At 37.8% G+C, this 19,312-nt stretch overlaps 1 protein-coding gene across 3 annotated transcripts in view; it reads right to left on the reverse strand.

The window, feature by feature from the left end:
* CEP85L (centrosomal protein 85L) overlaps positions 1-19,312 on the reverse strand; it is a 181,468-nt gene that overhangs the window by 87,403 nt on the left and 74,753 nt on the right. For 2 of the 3 annotated variants that reach the window (XM_075202980.1, XM_075202979.1), the window contains exon 2: positions 9,879-10,034. In XM_075202980.1, coding sequence (XP_075059081.1) covers positions 9,879-10,034 — 156 coding nt within the window. Of the gene's footprint in view, positions 1-8,962; positions 9,088-9,878; positions 10,035-19,312 lie in introns of those variants that run through there. The other variant, XM_075202982.1, reaches the window with a different exon arrangement.

Here is a 19,312-nt window from a genome sequence, read left to right on the forward strand (position 1 = left end):
TACTATGTCTCCAATGTGTATTTTTGTCTTAAGAAAGATGTGAAACAGCATTTGACAGGAGTTGGTCACTGTGGTAATGCAATTAAACTTTTGTCACACAGAATGTTTTTTTGTTAATAAGTCTGCATCGAGTTATTAATTTCTAATGAGGATTAGTTAGTGTATCATGGTATCAAACGAGACATATCTATTGATTAGGCAAACACTATATTATTGTCAATAAGTGTTTTACTCCATCCAACCATAATTTAAGCAATAGTTGCATCCATATTGTTTAGGAGTGCCCGTTACATATTTATTACCAACCGTGTAAATTCTACATTTCTTACTAACAGTGTTATTATGTAGACACTTTACAGCAGGGTCAGACTGGGCCACCGGGGGGAGGGCGGGCTATCCCCCGGTAGGCCCCGACCCTGATCGCTCCCCTCTTCCTTGGTGGGGGGAGCGGGTAACTTTGAAAAAAAAATAAAAAATACTCACGTGACCGTGGCACTCCCCGAATCCTCTCTCTCCGTTTAACACATCTTCACGCCCGACGTTAAGTGAGGAGCGGCACAGGGAGGAGACGACAAGAAGAGAGAAGACGGAAGAAGAGAAGAAGGAAGCCGATAGAAAAGGTAAGTGCAAGAACGGAAGCAAAGGGTCCAAAGGCAGCATGGCAGAGAGTGAAGGGAGGCCAAAGGCAGCATGGCAGAGAGTGAAGGGAGGCCAAAGGCAGCATGGCAGAGAGTGAAGGGGGGGCCAAAGGCAGCATGGCAGAGAGTGAAGGGGGGCCAAAGGCAGCATGGCAGAGAGTGAAGGGGGGCCAAAGGCAGCATGGCAGAGAGTGAAGGGGGGGCCAAAGGCAGCATGGCAGAGAGTGAAGGGGGGGCCAAAGGCAGCATGGCAGAGAGTGAAGGGGGGGCCAAAGGCAGCATGGCAGAGAGTGAAGGGGGGGCCAAAGGCAGCATGGCACAGTGTGATAAAGGGGGGAGCAAAAGCAACATGGAGGCGCAGTGTGATCATAAGGAGGCACAGCATGGTGATGAAGGGGCACAGTAATGTTTGTGTGATGGCACAGCGGGCTTGTGGCAATGTAATATGTGTGCGGTAGGTGGTGGCTAACTAATGGGTGCTATTTTGTTTGTGGGGTGATGGTGGGGCAATTTAATTTTATAGTAGGGACTATTAATTTAAGATGGGGTGGTTTGGGCGCTATTAATTGAATGCGGGGCTGAGTTTGAGGAGCATGAGGTCAATTTATTAAATGTGACTATGAATTATTTAATGGCAGTGACTGTTGCGAGAAATAGGTATATTTATTATACGTAAATGCTATTAATTTACTGCTGGGGCTGTCTGGAGGGAGGAAAATAGGTTTATTTATTAAATGGGAATACTATTACTTTAATGTTGGGGCTGGAGGAAGGCCTAAGTATTAATTGTGGGTCGTATTGATTTAATGCCGGGGCTGGTTGGAATTTTCTAAATGTACCCATTTTTTTTTATCTTTTTTTTAATAGGGCCCCCAACATTCCAGGATCCAGACAAGCCGTAACTGAAGAAACCAGCAGCCACAGGGGGTGAAAGTGACAAGAACAGGTAGGACGGTCTGTCAAATGTTCTAGTGTGTCTAGTGGGACAATCCAGATTTTTGGTGACTGTTCTGCCCAATCTAAGGGGCAGGTCAAGACTGTGTATTCTTTATATACACACTGCATTCTTTATATACTACACTATGGTGCTAGCTGTCCTTCATGGGCTGACCACTCCCCCACTAGTGCCTGGTCTCGCCTCTTTGATGCTGACCACACCCCCTCTGGTGGACCCCTAGCATTGCAGTCCCCCGGTGGGCCCTTCATGCCCCAGTCCGGCACTGCTTTACAGAGCTGCCCAACTTGCGATGATTAAAAAAAAAGTATCGCTCCAATTCCAGAACAAAGCAGAAACATTACATAAGAGAAATTAATATGGACACAGACTGCGAACTTCAAGAAATCATTACTTAAAGGTAAACAAATTAAAAAAAATAAAGAAATATTACAGCATACAGGATTTTTTTTAATTAGAATTATTATTATAAAACTACAGTACAACACTAAGAAAAAGAACACTTCTGATAAGGCCAAGAAAACAAATTCACTAGATCTACCGTATATACTCGAGTATAAGCCGGCCCGAATATAAGCAGAGGCACCTAATTTTACCACAAAAAAACTGGGAAAACTTATTGACTCGAGTATAAGCCTAGGGTGGGAAATGCAGCAGCTACTGGTAAATTTCAAAAATAAAAACATTAGGGGGTGGCTTCTATGCATTAAATACATATACAGCTAGTACCATACCATACCTTGATAAGCACATATTCCCTGAAAGTACAGTCCAAAAATGACTTGCTTCTTTTAATGAACACAGGCTCCCAAAATGTCTCCAAATGTACCAAAAATCATTAAATACCCACATCAGCCCACTGTCCACGACAGTACACAGCCAGAGGAATAAAAAAATAAAAAGTCTTATTTACCTTCCTTGGTTGGTTAATTGGTGACCTAATGCTTTTGAGGGAGGGAGGGAGGGATTTTCTTCAGCTAAGAGCTGAAGGACCGGAGAACAGGGACTCACTCGTGTATAAGCCGAAGGGGGGCTTTTTCAGCACAAAAAATGTGCTGAAAAAGTCGGCTTATACACGAGTATATACGGTATATCTTTATTGCATAAACAAGTTTAAGCCACAGATTTAAAACTTTTTATGTTCTCTTATAATGTATTTGATCATGATGGTCCTTAGCGATCTCAATAATCACAAATGAGAGTTTCAATCTTTGAGAATATTAAATCTCTCCACAAACAGTAATATAATTATCATTTTGTGGATTTAGTATTTTGACATTTTGGGTAACACAACCAAGCCAGCGTTTGACCAGGAGGAGGCTTTGTGACACAGGGTCCAGTTTTGATGCAATAATACATTTCCTACAGCCAAAATATTGAATTTCAAAGGAAATCCTGTTACGAGAACATCTTAAGAGACCTTTGGAAACAATACCCTAAAAGACAAACAATATAAAACTTGACTGATGCCAGTGAATTTGTCTTATAATATGCTGCAAATCTCTACATAATCTATAGAAATAAAAGGGACACAGCTTTGTCCTACAAGACACAATCACTCAGCTCATGTTTCTTGATGAGCTGCAAATAGATACTAGAAGTGTAACATCATCCTATAGGTGATGCTTTGGTGACCTTGTCGGTGTGAATGTGCATTGTGGCATTAGTGGATGTAAAATGGAAATGTGGTATAAAGGAATAAGTCAATCCTACTATATATTAAGGAAACCTACGACAAGTCATCAGTAGCAGTGAGTATTTGCATCAGCGAGGTACAAAATATGTGTCATCAACAAGCAGGCACGTATGCACGTTTCTGCCGCATTTGTGTAAACATGTCTTTATTGTAGTCTGCATAGGACTATATGTGGGCCCATTTTCTTTCACAAAACATACACTATGCAAACTGACATATGTCCCACTCTGCCTCAGCCTCTATATGAACAAGTGTCAATACCAGCTTTGTTAGAGATTCATCTCTCACTGAACATGATCTATGAATGTTAAAATGCCTACACTGTCTGCCTTATGTTGTCACAATACCAAGGGTTAATTTAAGGTTACCACTTGGCTTACCACAAAACATATATAATACACCCAATCTAGCACCCTTTAATCCAGCATTCCCAGGGTTATAAACACTTTGATTAACAAAGTTTTACGCTTATAGGTTTCGTTCGTAAATATGACAGACAAGGAAAAAAATAACTTTCAATATTAATAAAAATAAGTAAAGGTGCTTAAAACATTGGCCTAAACAAGGGCCTGATTCATTAAGGATCTTAACGTAAGAAGTTTCTTATTTAAGTCTCCTGGACAAAACCATGTTCCAATGCATGGGGTGCAAATTAGTATTCTGTTTTGCTAACTTTTGCTAAGTTAATAACTGTTTTTTCATGTAGCACACAAATATAAACTTTAAATTTCAGTGTACAAATAAGCTATCAAGTATTTGTGTGCTACATGAAAAAACAGTAAGTATTTAACTTATGTGCAAAACAGAATAGTAATTTGCATTGTAACATGGTTTTGTCCAGGAGACTTAAATGAGAAGTTTCTTAAGTTAAGATCCTTAATTAATCAGGCCCCAAATTCTTAATGATGTAAAAAGGTAAAACGAAAGATAACATAAAAACATTGTTAGGGGCAAGAAGAAAACGGGTATACATTCAATCAAGATTAGAACCAGAAAAGTATGTCTCAAAAATATATTTTATTCTCCGCTATCTACATCAGATTTCTAATAAACTTGAAGCATGCAAGAGTGGGGTTACCTTTGGCTGCAGCAACAGGAAGTTATGATAATTAGTAAATCAAACTGTAGGAAAATATAATAGATTTAATCAAAAAGACACTTATCTGTGATAATATATCAGCAGGCTTTTTAAAGAAGAGCTATAAGCTTAACCAATAAATTTGACAGTCAATCATAAAGGAGCTGGGGGTCTGCAGGCGGAAGGAGCTGGGGGTCTGCAGGTAACGGCTCGGAGGGCCAGATGTGGCTCTAAGGCCTCTTGTTGCCAATTAGTGTTGTACATAAACCATCTATTGAATATATGATAACAACCAGGTAAATCAAACATCACATCAGTCCTTTTAAATGCCAAGAATTTGTACTTAAATACACCTAAGAAAGATTAGCTTATATTTTAATATATTGAAGTTGCACATGCTATTTTGCCAGTGAAATGAAAGGTTTCGATTTTGTCATTTATATGGTGTATCCTACATGGACACATAAAAGAACATGTTTGTGTACTCTGGTCCCAGATTTGTCCAGCCCACTGTGACTTTTCTTAGATAACACTACTCGGGGAAATGCCTTCCTTCCCAACTATTCCATAACTCTAACTTTAAACCCTTACCTAGGGAAAATGTGCTTTTTTTTGGTTGAAAAATCATGAAACATTAAATCATGTTACATTAAAGTTACACTAATATATTAGATTTCAAACATTTAGAATTCTGCTTCTCCACCCTGTAGCCAAAGAGACAGAACAAAGAGCAGGATATTTCTGGCTGTTCTCCCAAAGTAACATGTGTAATGTACAGTAGTGTCTTATTCTCCATGGCTCATCTGTGTTTAGGGTGTAAGGATGGGCATTTCTGGAATTCCAGGGATGAGAAATAGCATTGCTAATCTTGCACATGAATGGTATTCAGTGTATTCAAGTTGTTTTTTTGTTTCCCAGGTCCTCAACAAGGGTAAAGTGTCCTCAGACATTACTTCTGCTACAGCTGACAGTGTGCCACATAACTTCTGTTTACATCACCACGAAAAGCTGAAAATATTCATTATCTTCAAAATAATTCTGTCCATAGTATAGGTGTAGGATGGCCAAAATGTACAAGTAGCAATGCTTTGTCTCTTAACAGGAAAGACCTGAGTAAACTCTAAGACAACAAAGCTTACGGACGTACAAGTCTGAACATTGAAGCAAAGATTACATTTCTGCAGAAAGAAATTTCTAGGAATTCCTGTGGTTTCCAGTTAGATGATCTCATTAGTCAACATGTAAAAAGCCAGCATAAGAAGACAGGCATTTTATCTACCATTTGCACCAAAAAATAAAACTAAATAAATTTGTAATATAGCATAGCCTTATATATTTAAAGCAGAAGGCTCTCTTACAGACTGATGCCCAACCAGTGATCCATGGCCCACATGTAGTAGCCCATCCGTTCTTCCCCAGGATGTGAGAGTACTTGAGAAGAGTCAACAGAAAAGTGCACTTTTAGTACTTTTTTTTAATTTTATTTTTTTTAAACTTCGCCTCCCTAAATTGAGCAGATGGAGGGGAACGAATCCCAGGTAGCACTATGTGCCAAATTTCCTACATCACTTTGACTTGGGTATGCAGGAGTGGTTTTTAACTAGCTGTTACTGGTGGCCAATCAGAAACTGGCACCGTCACCCTCACTACAAACATGTCAACCAGCCAATTGGGAATCAGAAGGGGATGGCAGGGGTGACAACTAATGTCCAGGTTACGCCTACTTATTACTGGTATTTTAATAATCATCCCAACTACTGGAGTATTACTGGTAACAATAATGTTAATTACAATTACTAATTGTTTATTTTTGGCCATTACTTCTACAGCTGGCTTTTTATTGGACTTTACTATTCTGGTTGCTGTTAAATTGCTACCACTGTTACTATTCACACATTATTGGACATTAGCAATACAGGAGCTTTATTAAATGCCATTAATGTTACTGCTGGCATATTACTGGACACAGCTACCACTGCTGGCATTTTGTTGGGCATTACTACCAATAGTGGAATTTTACATTTCTTACAATTACAAATTTATTGGAGGTTCATAATCGGCCTAGAGAAGATTGTTAGTCAGCTCATGGCAACAGCAATAGATTACCACAATACCATAGTGGAGACTTTGGGGCCAATTCAATTCTGCCGCGAATAGCGCGGCGTTAACAGTATTACCGTTAATACGGTAATTTTAGCCTGGATTTCATCTCGCAGCTCAGGGAGCCGCGAGTAAAAATCCACCGTTGAAATTCCGTATTAAGGGTAATTATGGGCAGTTTTACCGTATTAACGGTAAACCTGCTAACGCCGCGTTATTCTCAGCAGAATTGAATAGGCCCCCTAGACTCATTCACACATAGGGGTATATTCAATTGTTGAATATGCCCGCCACGTAAAAACTATTACCGCAAGCTGAAATCCAGCAAGAAAACTACCGTAATAACGTTTTTTCCGCGCACTATTACCGTTATTACGGTAATAGTGCGCGGACTGCGAGATTTTTGGTGTTTCCGTCGACAATTGAATATGCCCCATAAAATGTTAACTAGACATTAGACTGTTAGTCTTGGTGTGTGCAGCCCTTTGAAGGGCTGTGAGGCACCTAATAGGTAGCAGGTTGGCCTCCACTGCTTCAAAGTAAACCAACCTCTAGAATTGTTACATAAAACAATTACTGTTTAATATTTCTTTTTTGTCCAATTTGCTATACAAAAACCAGCTTGCAGTGACAGCTATAAACCTACACTGACAATAGTAAACAGAATGTAAAGTTACATAGAAACTAAATATTTTGCAAACAGAACACATATTTAGCATAACATAAAAACAGTACACAGGTAAACGTACAAAAATACTGCTCACTATATTAACAACAAAGTCTAATAAAATAATTTAAAAAAAAACTAGAGTAGAAAGCCATATTCATGGACAGCAAAATGTAGATTAATTCTAGAGCAGGCACAGTGCAAATATCAGCTCAGAGTCTCAGTTACCGGATTAAGCACAGAGCCAGAACCCATTTTCAACTCATATGGAAACTGTACCTGATTGGATGCATCCAGACAGCTTTCAGGTTAAATATAGTTACATAGTAAGCTGAAATGTTTGCACTCGGGAATACCCACCAGAACCTTGTTAAGTATAACGGCTTCACCCATGACCCCTGTATGTCTATGTGGCCCCCGGAACACATCGCAGGCCACAGAAATAGGCCTATTGAATTTGTTCTGGTGTATGGTGAGCCATCCAACAAATATGCAAAATAAAGCTACCCAGATATACACTGGAATATGAACCCTGACTGATAATAGGCACATTTACTATACGCTGCTAATTTGCTGGGCACAGACACCAGTGATGTTGGCTATCAGATTATTCCCCCACAATTTGAAACATTGCTTTAGCAGATTGGGACTAAATGCTTGTACACAGTAAAATATCTGCATACACAGGATCATTTATATCCCACATCATGGACCTCTCAGCCTTCTTGTTCTTCCCAATCTTGTGTAAAGCAATTCACAGACCTCTCTCACTTTTCTTTTTACTTTTTAGCTAGATTGTTTTTGCCCTTCACATGAAATCCGGACAGTTCCCAGTCCGCAGACACAAAATATACCAAAGAGGAATTCCAGGAGACCTGCAATAACACTCTGCCTGCAGAAAATTAAAATACCTTGATGAAAATACTATCTTCTCGTCACCTGCTTCTCCAACTCTATCACAATGTCACATATTGAAAGGAAAAGATACCCATTCATCATCAGGGTAATCTAGTAGAGAACGGCAGCTATTAGATATTTCCCTGTAGCTGTACATCTCATTAGTGCCATGATTCATGAGCAGAATGTTCCTCCTACACGGTCTCATCTCCATATTGTGTAGGTGTGTGGTTAACACATGATGGGCTACATTTATAAAAACATGTGCACAGGAAAACTGTGCAGAGTAAGAGCTGCAGAAAATGAATCCGTAGAAATGTAGAAGTTTATACAATCTGTACTGAGGCTTTTCATACATGTCCACCTAAAGCATCATGCTCTTATTCACACCAGGCATCAGACAAGTGCTTGTTTTGTCACAAATGCTCCTTCCATTTTTATAAATATGCAGATCGGCCATTAATCTCCCCCTATTACAAATCTAGAAGGCACCAAGCATATGTGTTTTCACAGGCAAAGTATAACTGTATGCTTTGGAGTAAGACAGTCAAATCCTGTAGCAGACAGCACTGTCCCTGGAAGGCATGGAGGGGCTGTGTAGACACTAGTAGAATGAGAGATTCAAGAGTTCACAAACCAAACTGCAAACTAGTCTCACTTAATTTACACAAATGTAATTATTTAGTCAGTGACCAAATGAAATAATGTTAAAAGCATCTAGTAGAAAATATGGTGAAGATTCAACAGCATATACAGCATTTCACTGTACCCGTTAGCAAGCATTAAATGGAAGCTACCACTAATATATCAAACACTGTTATACTTTATAAAGTTTAAACTTACTTTTTTCAAATAAATACAAAAAAACCTCCGGCATTTTTACTGTAAGAATGCAGCTAAAAATCAAAGCCACTAATCAAACAATCTTTACCTTAAACATGAGGGTAGTAGTCAGCTCTCAGTTCACTCACTTTACTGTGCTATATATAAAGCCTTAGAAAAGACAGGGCATTTGAAAGGTTCAAGCAGCTCAAGACAGTGCGTTAGGAAACTGCAATCATAACATGTTTCAGAACAATGCAGGGCTTCCTGTGAAAGTATGTTAACAGGAAGTCTCAGTTTTTAAAAAGGTTTATAAAACCGCTTGTGCCGTGTCACAGAAATACCAGAATGTCAATTTGAATATAACGGTAGAAAAAGTAACAGGACATACAATCGAACATGAAAAACAAGCTATTCTGCATTACACATTGATTAACCTAAAGTACCTGAACACTGCTAGAAGGGAAGGCCAGTTTGTACGTGTGAACCAATTACCGTTTGTTCGAAGTAAACTAGGTTTCTTCATGGATGACAGCAGCTGCTGAATAAATATTAAAAAGAAAAACTCTTCTCTTTATCTAACATTTAGTAAAATACCCCCTATAACCTAACAAATCTTCTGATATAATCTCCATGTACATCCATTACTCATCCAGTCACAGTTACCGAACATTCTCAGTCATTATTTTATATATTGTTGATGTCATAAACCCTGCAGCATTGTGACATCACTGTGAATGAGAGACATACACCTCCCCCCATCATACCCAACTTGAACCTCCACTTGCACCAACAGTTTTAATTCCCCGATATCGGGTGAATCATGTAATGATGGCGGTAGCTCAAAATGGCTCAACAAGCTGCAATCCGCTCTGGTGCTTTGTATCCCCTGATGCTGGAGTTGACTCAGTGGAGGAAAGAGAGGGTCATACTAAAGGATTCTTGCTGGTTGTCCATGGCAACCGAAAAGAAGCTTGCAGATAATTTACATATAAGGTAAGAGAAGAAGTTCCATCTGTACTCACCTTCCAGGCTGTCCGAACAGGAGGTTCCTATACCGGTATCTCCACTGTCGGAGGTAATGCTGTGTCTCCGTGCGTGGCTACTCCTGCCACTAGGTGGGGCAACTGAAGAATGCCACAGTGAACTGGCGAGCCACCCTGATGAAGGGAAATCAGTGCCTAGACATAGAAAGGAGAAGAGTTTTATCAAAACACAATTCATCCATTTTTGAGCACCAAGTACCAATACATTGTAAATAACAAGAAATTATGTGTATTTAAATCACACTGAACATTATACTCTGTCATTTTATCTAGAAACAAACAGGCTAGTACTAGACAACTTTATATATGGTTTTCTTGTTATCTAAGAAAACAGATAACTACCAACATTTCCTGTTAAAACAGCAGTAGTAGATTTCAGAATGATCAAATCATACAGGAGGTGAATGAACTCTGCCCTTTACAGCTTACAATCCAAGTTATATGCAGGAACAAAACAAAAGTGCTTATTACTATTGTCATATGCTTAATAAACTTTTTTTTCCCAAAACTTAGAAATCAACATATTCTGATTACATCTATAATGGGGTTGACAATTTATATGAAACAAAAAACAAAATAAAGGAATTGAAGCTATTTCTTCAAACTAAGGGGTTCACAAATCAGAAAACTCTTCAAAGACTCAGAATTGCTCAGTCTTACAGTCTTTCCACCAGGGGTTTAGTTGAGGCAAGCATCTGCTCACATATTTATTCTTAAAAACAACAACAGCTACCTTTCTTAACGGAGATGTTCAGCAGCACCTCACGCGGAACTGAATCTACCCTTAAAGTCTATTATCCCTACGACAAACAACTGTAAACACGAAGCCATTTGCGCACACATCACAACATTTACACACACACGCTTTTCTGTATGCAGATATTAAATAGACCCACACACAGATATTTGTAAAAAAAATTACATTAGAAATACTAAACAGATCCAAGCTCTGCCCTAGATTACTAAACCTGTGAAAGTCCCCATATAATCATCTGAAAGAACATTCTGCCTGCGGTATAAAAGTGTGTCCCTAGTCTGAGTAATGCCTTTTATGCTACTTAGACCTATATCATTCAGTCCATTCTCCTTTACATATATTTCATTGGTCCTTACAAACACCCATTGGACAAGACTGGGGAGGGGGGGGGGGGGTTAGGAACCAGATGAAAAACAAACTCTCAATTATACAGTATAATTGTGTCGAGTACTTTTCAGACAGATCAGAGCAATGATGCTCTAATACCTAGGAGCTTGCTGATTTTTAAGACCTCACGGATTGTGGATTTTAGTTCTAGTTTCCTGGATGGAATCATTAGTGAGGCAAATGATTGGCTGCAGTAATGTCTGTTGAGGATAACTATGGGGACTAGGGCTCACTCATACATACATTTTTCATGTTACATCAACAATGCATGTTTATGCCTGGACATTATTTTCTCAGCAGAATGATAATGTGCATGATTAGCCAAACAATTCAACTTTCTGCATTAGACTAAAGGAATAAACAATTCTCTATACAGGCGCAGCACAGATGGGATTGGGGCCACAACAATAAAGGCCTATTTTTCATGCATCTAAAGTGTATTGAAAACTAATGTAAATTCAGATGATAGATGCAGCCCCACCTGAACACATTGGATAATTTTGTGTAACACATCCAATTCCAGAATGTACAAGTTTGTTTGAAAGTTGTATACAGTTAATTCATGTATTAAATATTGATAGTAAAACCTGTGCTGGCTCCACAAGCAACTAATGGTGACTTTTGTGGATTCAACCATTTACATTAGTCTATATCCGATTGTGAATGGGTTATCCTTAGGATGACTTGCTTCTTTGCACTAAACACATATGTATCCACAGAATTGATTACTCTGATGCAATATAAAGAAAATAAAAGTCATCAATGGACTGTCTGTAGCTTCACTTAAGCTTCTGCTGTAAACTCCATCCAATAACTATATATATTTGTGTTTAATGAGACGTTCCATTTTCTAAATATGACAAGTTCATGACCAACATGGTAAGCTGGTGGTACTATACAATGACTGACCGTTGCTCTTGACTGATAACTGTACATCACATAAACCAACAGAACAAGTCCATGTAAAACTTATTATGAAAGATTGCATACAGTCAGCCTATACACCCATGCACATGTGTTGACAGAGCATCATTTTCGTGTGTGTATGTGTATATATATATATATATATATATATATATATATATATATATATATATATATATATATATATATATATATATATATGTATATATATTTCTACATGCAACAGATAATGCGGGTTTCTAAAAAAAAGAAAAAAATAGAAACTGTGTAATGTAAAACTGTAATTTGTTACGTCTGACATTAGCGTCTTAATGTATTCCATAGAACTTTGCATAGAGACAAATACTACATTGTCTTGTAAGCTGAAAAAGATGGCAACTGCATTCTAACTTGCAAATCACTTTCAAACAGAATTCACCCACGGACAGGGTGAAAGAAAACCAGGCCACATCATCTCTGCTAGAAAAAGCACTCTGCAGAAATAGAATTCACAAGGGCTGAACACTAGGGATCTCATTAGTGTTCATGTGCTTTTCCCAAATGCCCATATGCCGAGCATCTGAGATCTATGCGTATTACAACACTGTAGCCACATGACAATCATGTAATTCTGTTTGCTGCATATATTTTATTACAACCCATAGATGTCTTTCAATATAGTAGAATACATGAAAGGTTTAATAAAGTAAACAATCATACACAGGTTTAAATGAAGAACACACTTCCAACTACTACATGAAGAAACTTTTAATTGGCTGTTAGAAGCTATAGAATACACACCTTTGTTATATCATTGTTTGCGTATTCCGAGGACCAGAAACCCACGATCATACACAGAAAATGCAAAGCTTTATTTCCTCTCTTTACCAGCTAACCACAAACATCTGTACAGTTACAATAAACCACAGCCCATCCCCCAAAAAAATAGTATACCAAATACTTGTGCCGGCCATTAATCATTTACACTTACTTTTTTTATACTGAATTAGTCTTTTATATGTCTCTCCTTTTCCTGCAGTTTCATGCAAACAGGATAATACACAAAGGAAAGAAAGGAGAAAGATCCAGGAGCAACTATTGCTGGTACTGGGAAGAGGACAGACGTGGTTCATTGGCTTAAAATCAACTTGACAAATCTTTATTTTGTGTTTTAAAGAGATTTTAAGTATTTTTTTGTGGGGATGAAAAATCTAAAAACCAGGATGACACTGTGTGACACTGTGGTGGCGGAGGTTGTGGGACCAATCAGATGCCAAAATCACAAAGACTGCAGCATGCGACTGGTCTTCAATACAAACCATTCACAGCCAATTAAATGTGGGGTGCATAAATAACTATCCAGCTATCTGAGAGTTATGTGCAGATAAGAAGTATGTGGAAAGAAGGGTCCTGCGCACACAATCTCAGCCTTAGGCTGGGTGCACACTACAGTGTTTACAACCAAATACTGGGTAAATCAAACAATAAACGACCGTTCAGCCAGATATTGCATGAGTGTGCACGCTCCAGTGATGGATGAGGATTGTTCAAAAGCACAGATCAACGTTTGATTTCATGGTTCAGCAGAACTATAAATCTTGTTTAGCTACAGAACAACATCCTTCCTGGATAGCTCTAAAAAAGACTTTTTACTTTATAAAGACTTTTTTTGAATAGCAACTAACCATATATTAGATTTCATTAGTCTGACTAAACTAGGCTGCTAAACGTCAATATCTAATTTATTCCCATAGGTTACAGCACATCATTGCTCTTAGCAACATGTCATGTGCAGGAACGTGAGATGAAAGCAGGAATAATAGGATTTAAATTCTAATATATGCTGCTATATACATATTGCAATACTTAACCAAGTCAGGTCACCACAATGAACCAACCTTCCAATAGCAAAGTGTTAATGGTATTCTAATAAAGCTGTTTTTACATATGTGGAAAGGTAAGGCAGTATAGTTCACCATAACAACAACAACATGAAATAAATTGTGAGCTTGTAGTTATATTTCAAAATGCAGCGTCAAATATGTGCAGGGTACGGTACCATGTTTAATGAAATAATTCACCATTACTATTTATACTGATAATCAAAGTCATAACCACAATGGAAAGTCTTAAATATATTTATTGAAGTCAAAGTTTATTTTATATAATTCAATTAGTATTAAGCCTTATCACAGTGAAAGTGCCCAGATACTCATTTGGGTTCAACTAAAGTCTGAAGAAGTGCACAAGACCAGGAATTTGGTTATGGCAGTCCATACAAACACAAAGTAAAGCAGCCTATCATGAGGGCAATATATCAATGGTCTGAGACACATTAATAGGAAAGAGGGAGGAGGCAGTGTTTTGAAAAGCACAAGATGAGGAGCCCATGGAGTTCCCTTATTTTACAAACGGATTACCGGTATGTATTACTAAATATGAGGATCATTATTAATAATATTACTTTGTAGTATTCCACATGCTCTACGTTTTACTTATTAAACAGTGCTATACTCAGAGCTCGAAGTATGAATTTAGAAGTGATGGTATGAAAAATGTTAGTGAATAGATGTTTTACAATTAGGGCAGTAGCAGAAATGGAGGTATGACATACCAACTTATACCAGCCCTGTCCGACCACTGGATATACTTAGACAGCAAAGTAAATACACTAAATAATTTATAAATGAAAAATGGAATCAAAGGGTACAAAACTAAAGCAGGATGTGAACCAGTAATATGGTTAAGAACCCTTGGCATAACTCATTATCGTTCTTGAATTGTTATTGCTGTCCAATCAGGGGCGTAGAGAGCACCGAAATTAAATGCCATATTGGTCTTACCGCCTGAATAGCCAAAGTATCTCACAAACATCAGGCATCCTGAATACTAGCCCCCATCATTCTGCTAGATCTAGGAGGGAAAATGTTATAACACATTTAGTGCACCTAGTGTTCTTAAAATTGTGTATTCGCCAGACAGACCTTCGCTTACCTCAAGTATGGTTAAAGCCATTACAGTTATACTTACAGCTACATTTGCTGAAAGTTTGTTCTACTACTCTTTCAGTATAATTATATATTTATAACTGACATTCTAGGATCATTAAAATATATCACAATGTATAGTGAGATAGCAAGTGGACAATATACAACCATAAAAATCTATTGTTGCCTATGACCTAAAGTGCAATATCCTATAAACATTAAAAAGGTATAAGTGGATCCAGACATATAAACATGCTGCAATGACCATCATACTCTGTGTAGTATCCTGATTAGGATGAAAACACACTTAATAGAAAGCCTTGTCAAACAGTGTTCAATCCAAAATGTAACCCCATTGGTATGATGTACTAAAGTAGAGTCTCATAGGGTTGTGCCACATGGTCCTCAAAGTAGTATAATAACAGATAGTGACAGCGAGTCCTAATAAAAAGCGAGCACAGGTCCTTACAGTAATGCTTATGAGCGCATGAAACAGACCAGCCAGGCACCGACTCCTAATACTTCTTCTAATAGAGAGGACTACATTAAAGATATCTCTAGGTTATTAACAGACATTACGACATATACCAAATTTAAGAAGGACTCCACCCTTGAGTACTAAAATGCTTCACTAGATCACCTGAATGCAGGGTATTTTTGGGAGATTCTCATCCTTATAGAAACAAAAAAAAACTTGAATACCTGTATTTTAACCACCTTACTAAAATACATGATTGCATTGTGTATTGAACACTATTGGGCAATGCTTTGTATTATGACCGTTTTCCATCTTAATCAGAATACTACATCCAAGTACTGATGGCCACTGTAAAGTGTTTTAGAGATACACTTTACTTATATATTGTTCATGTAGAGAGTGGATTGCATTTTAGGTCATAGGCAAAGTTAAATCCTTATTGTTGTATTGCCCATTTTACATTAAGAAAAATTAACAACAACTTAATTTGAATCATCAACACTTTATTTTAAATAGCTGATTAAAAAAGCATCAGGCATCAGTATTGAATGTATACAAGTTCAAAGATCCCCTGAGAAGGCGGAGCGGCCGCTAGGTAGCTGCTTATGCGTGAAGGCGGAGCGGCTGAGGCTTACACGTGTAGGCGGAGCGGCATCTAGTACCCATCTCATCTGGGAGATATTTACCCGAGCCTGAATTCAGCATACCCTTTCTATGTGACCAATGCAAAAGGCTTGTTTTACCGGAATTAATCAACGCACCCAGAAAGTCAGCAGCAGATAAATACCTCCAAAATGTGTCAAGATGACAGCTATTGCTTACCACACATCTGTGTGTGTAATATATATATATATATATATATATATATATATATATATATATATATATATATATATATATATATATATAAAAGGTCCATCAATGTTGAACGTTGCTAAAGAGGGTGTGGTTGCCTCTTCTTCCATGTATGACATAAATATGCTATTATTTTATCCATTAGACTATGAATGCTATTCATAACATTTAATAAAATATGACATTTTGTAATGATGTACTGGTTACATATGCTTGTTATCACCTCAATAAAGAAGGATTACACACACAAAAAATATGACATTTTACAGATTTAATAAAGTTACAATTTTAGTGTAATTTTGGACTGTATTTCTTATAAGAGTCATATTAAAAGTGCAGTTTTCCTATCACTTTCTGGTACTTCAAATTTTATCAAAATAGATACACTGAAAGTTAAACTCGTTTTGTGGGGAAAATTTGAAGGAGTCTTTTCTCTTATAATCTACAGACTATTTCAAGCCTTTCATGAGCAGATGGTTAAACACAGGACTACTGTTCGAGGCTGCAGGAAAGCATGGAGAAGCTGGGGATCTGTATAGCCCAGCAGAAATATATCTGTCCTCTGCTGCACAGTGCCACTTCTGTCAGAGAATAATAAAGATTTGTTAAACTAACAGGGGGAACTCACAGTCTCATGTAGCAACCTTTAAATTCAAAAGCATGCTTCACAGAAAGCTAATGGCAGCAAGCACGTTGCCTGTGCAGTGTAATGGGTCCCACTCTCACACACATACAATGAGGATTTTTGTGGACACTAAATTAGAGGAAAGCAGTAAGCAGCTGAGACTGAGCGAGCAGTCTGCCAGTATTTAGCATTGTGACTGAATAACATGACCTTTCACAATTCTTGTTTAAAACATTTTATTAAATAACAAAAATAGCAAAAAATAGCAAAAAAAAAATACACCAAAAGCTATTTATCTAAAAACATCCATTTTAATAACAGATATTTTTTTTTTTTAACTTCAGTCATCACAAATAGTTAAAAACATAGTGCACGTCTCTCAAAACAAGAGTCCTGACAGCATAGTGCAATAAACCTCTCTTTTAAAATCACTGGAGGAGATACAATGACTGTTCTCGGGATAAATCCAGGGACGTCCATAGAGTAAATTTAATTTGGGGGAAATTTATTTATGTTATCCTCTGACTTATGCTCAATTATATGGAAGATTTATTAACACAAGGACAGAAAAACTATTCTGCATAATGGGCATTCTACATGACTTGGGGGTTCACCCAGACAAATCTGGGTTCGAGTTAAAGTTAATCACCAGCCAGTGCATGAACAATACGAGTTCCAGTATGTGAAAAACATAAAACAGTATAACAGAAATAATGGGACCATTTAAGAAAATGCCTAATGAGGCTCTATAACAAGGTGTCTCATAAAATGTGTCCATCAAATCCTTCTCTGCTGACAAATTGAAATGAATGGAGAACACTCTTCCCCCACCCTATGGGAACAATTCCTCTGAAGACACTGCATGCAACATTATCTGAGCATTATCTCACACATGTGTTAGGAGAGCAGATTCAACTGTAAAAAAACAAAAAAAACACAAAAAGAAAAGCAGCATAGTGTCCCGGAACGGACATGAGACACTGCGCTGCAATTTTTTAAAGTGTATTATCCTCTCACTTTTGCTTGCGCCCCATAGAGACATGAGCAGAAGTGAGCATTACTGTTTACCATATAAACCAGTGGTCAGGGAACAGGGGTAAATTACCCCAAATGAGGTAAAAATGAAATTCCTGGGGGTAATGCTGCCGATTCACATGCTGTCAGTTGGATTGTAGACCCCTTTATATGTGAAATTGCTGTTGTACCAGAAGAGCCTCAAGGGTTGGTAGAAGCACTTCTTGAGCTTCGATGCAATAATGAAGCACGTATTGCATCTGAAAACAAAGCAGATCTGTCATATTTTTGGATGTCAACAGCTGCAAAGGCATTCAAAATTGCACATGAGGAGGCAGTCAAAAAGTTGCTGCCTTTTGCAACAACCTTCCTTTGCGAACAAGGATTTTTCACTCTAACGAACATAAAAACAAAGCAGAGAAATCAATTGGACGCTGAAGACTGTATCCAAATTGCTCTGACATCAAAATGCCCCAATATTGATGCTCTCGTATCAAAAATGATGCAACATAATTTCTCCAAAACCAGAAGTTTTGAAGTTGAAGCTTTCAAAGAAATTTTGAATAGATTCAATAAAATTTTGAATTCCAATAATTAATAATATATGATTTCCTTCCTTTCAAATCAAGGGGGTAACTTCGGCGTATCTAAATATATTTTGGGGTAAAAGGTAAAAAAAGTTTCCTGACCCCTGATAAAATGCGCAGCCATGTAAGTTCGAGGAATATGTGGCTAATTGAATCTGCCCAAATGTGTCAGTACTGAGCAACTGGGTTTCTGGGTCCAATTGTGAATCACATGATATGCTGCATGCTTAGCAATGCTGACCAGTGTTTTACCAAGAGGCAGATTACAAGAACAGCAATGTGTGTAAGTAAGTCTGCACTTCCTCAATCAGGACGTCCCAGACCTACATCAACAGCAGTAGTCATATAGAAACATTCTCAGTGTTGAACTTTGAAATAAATCCACAATTCAGGGCCATAAAAGCTGTACTAAAAACTGAACCATAAGTGAAAGCAATTGCCGATAAATTCCCATTCTCCTCATCTGTTTCAAAACACATTCAGTATACTCATATTGTGTTATGTAACAAGACCATCCTGCCTTAGTTCTATCTAAGTTGATTAGGATTCTGTAACCAACTATTTAATTACGCAAAAATGGTTTTCAAAAGAGGTAATACTAAAACATCACCAGATTTCATACCATCATCATTTATTTATATACCGCCACTGATTCTACAGCGCTGTACAGAGAACTCACTCACATCAGTCCCTGCCCCATTGGAGCTTAGTCTAAATTCACAGACAGACACACTAGGATCAATATTTGATAGCAGCCAATTAACCTACTAGTATGTTTTTGGAGTGTGGGAGAAAACCCACACAAACACAGGGACAACAT

This window comes from Mixophyes fleayi, chromosome 3 (assembly GCF_038048845.1).
Source record: "Mixophyes fleayi isolate aMixFle1 chromosome 3, aMixFle1.hap1, whole genome shotgun sequence".
NCBI lineage: Eukaryota > Metazoa > Chordata > Amphibia > Anura > Limnodynastidae > Mixophyes > Mixophyes fleayi.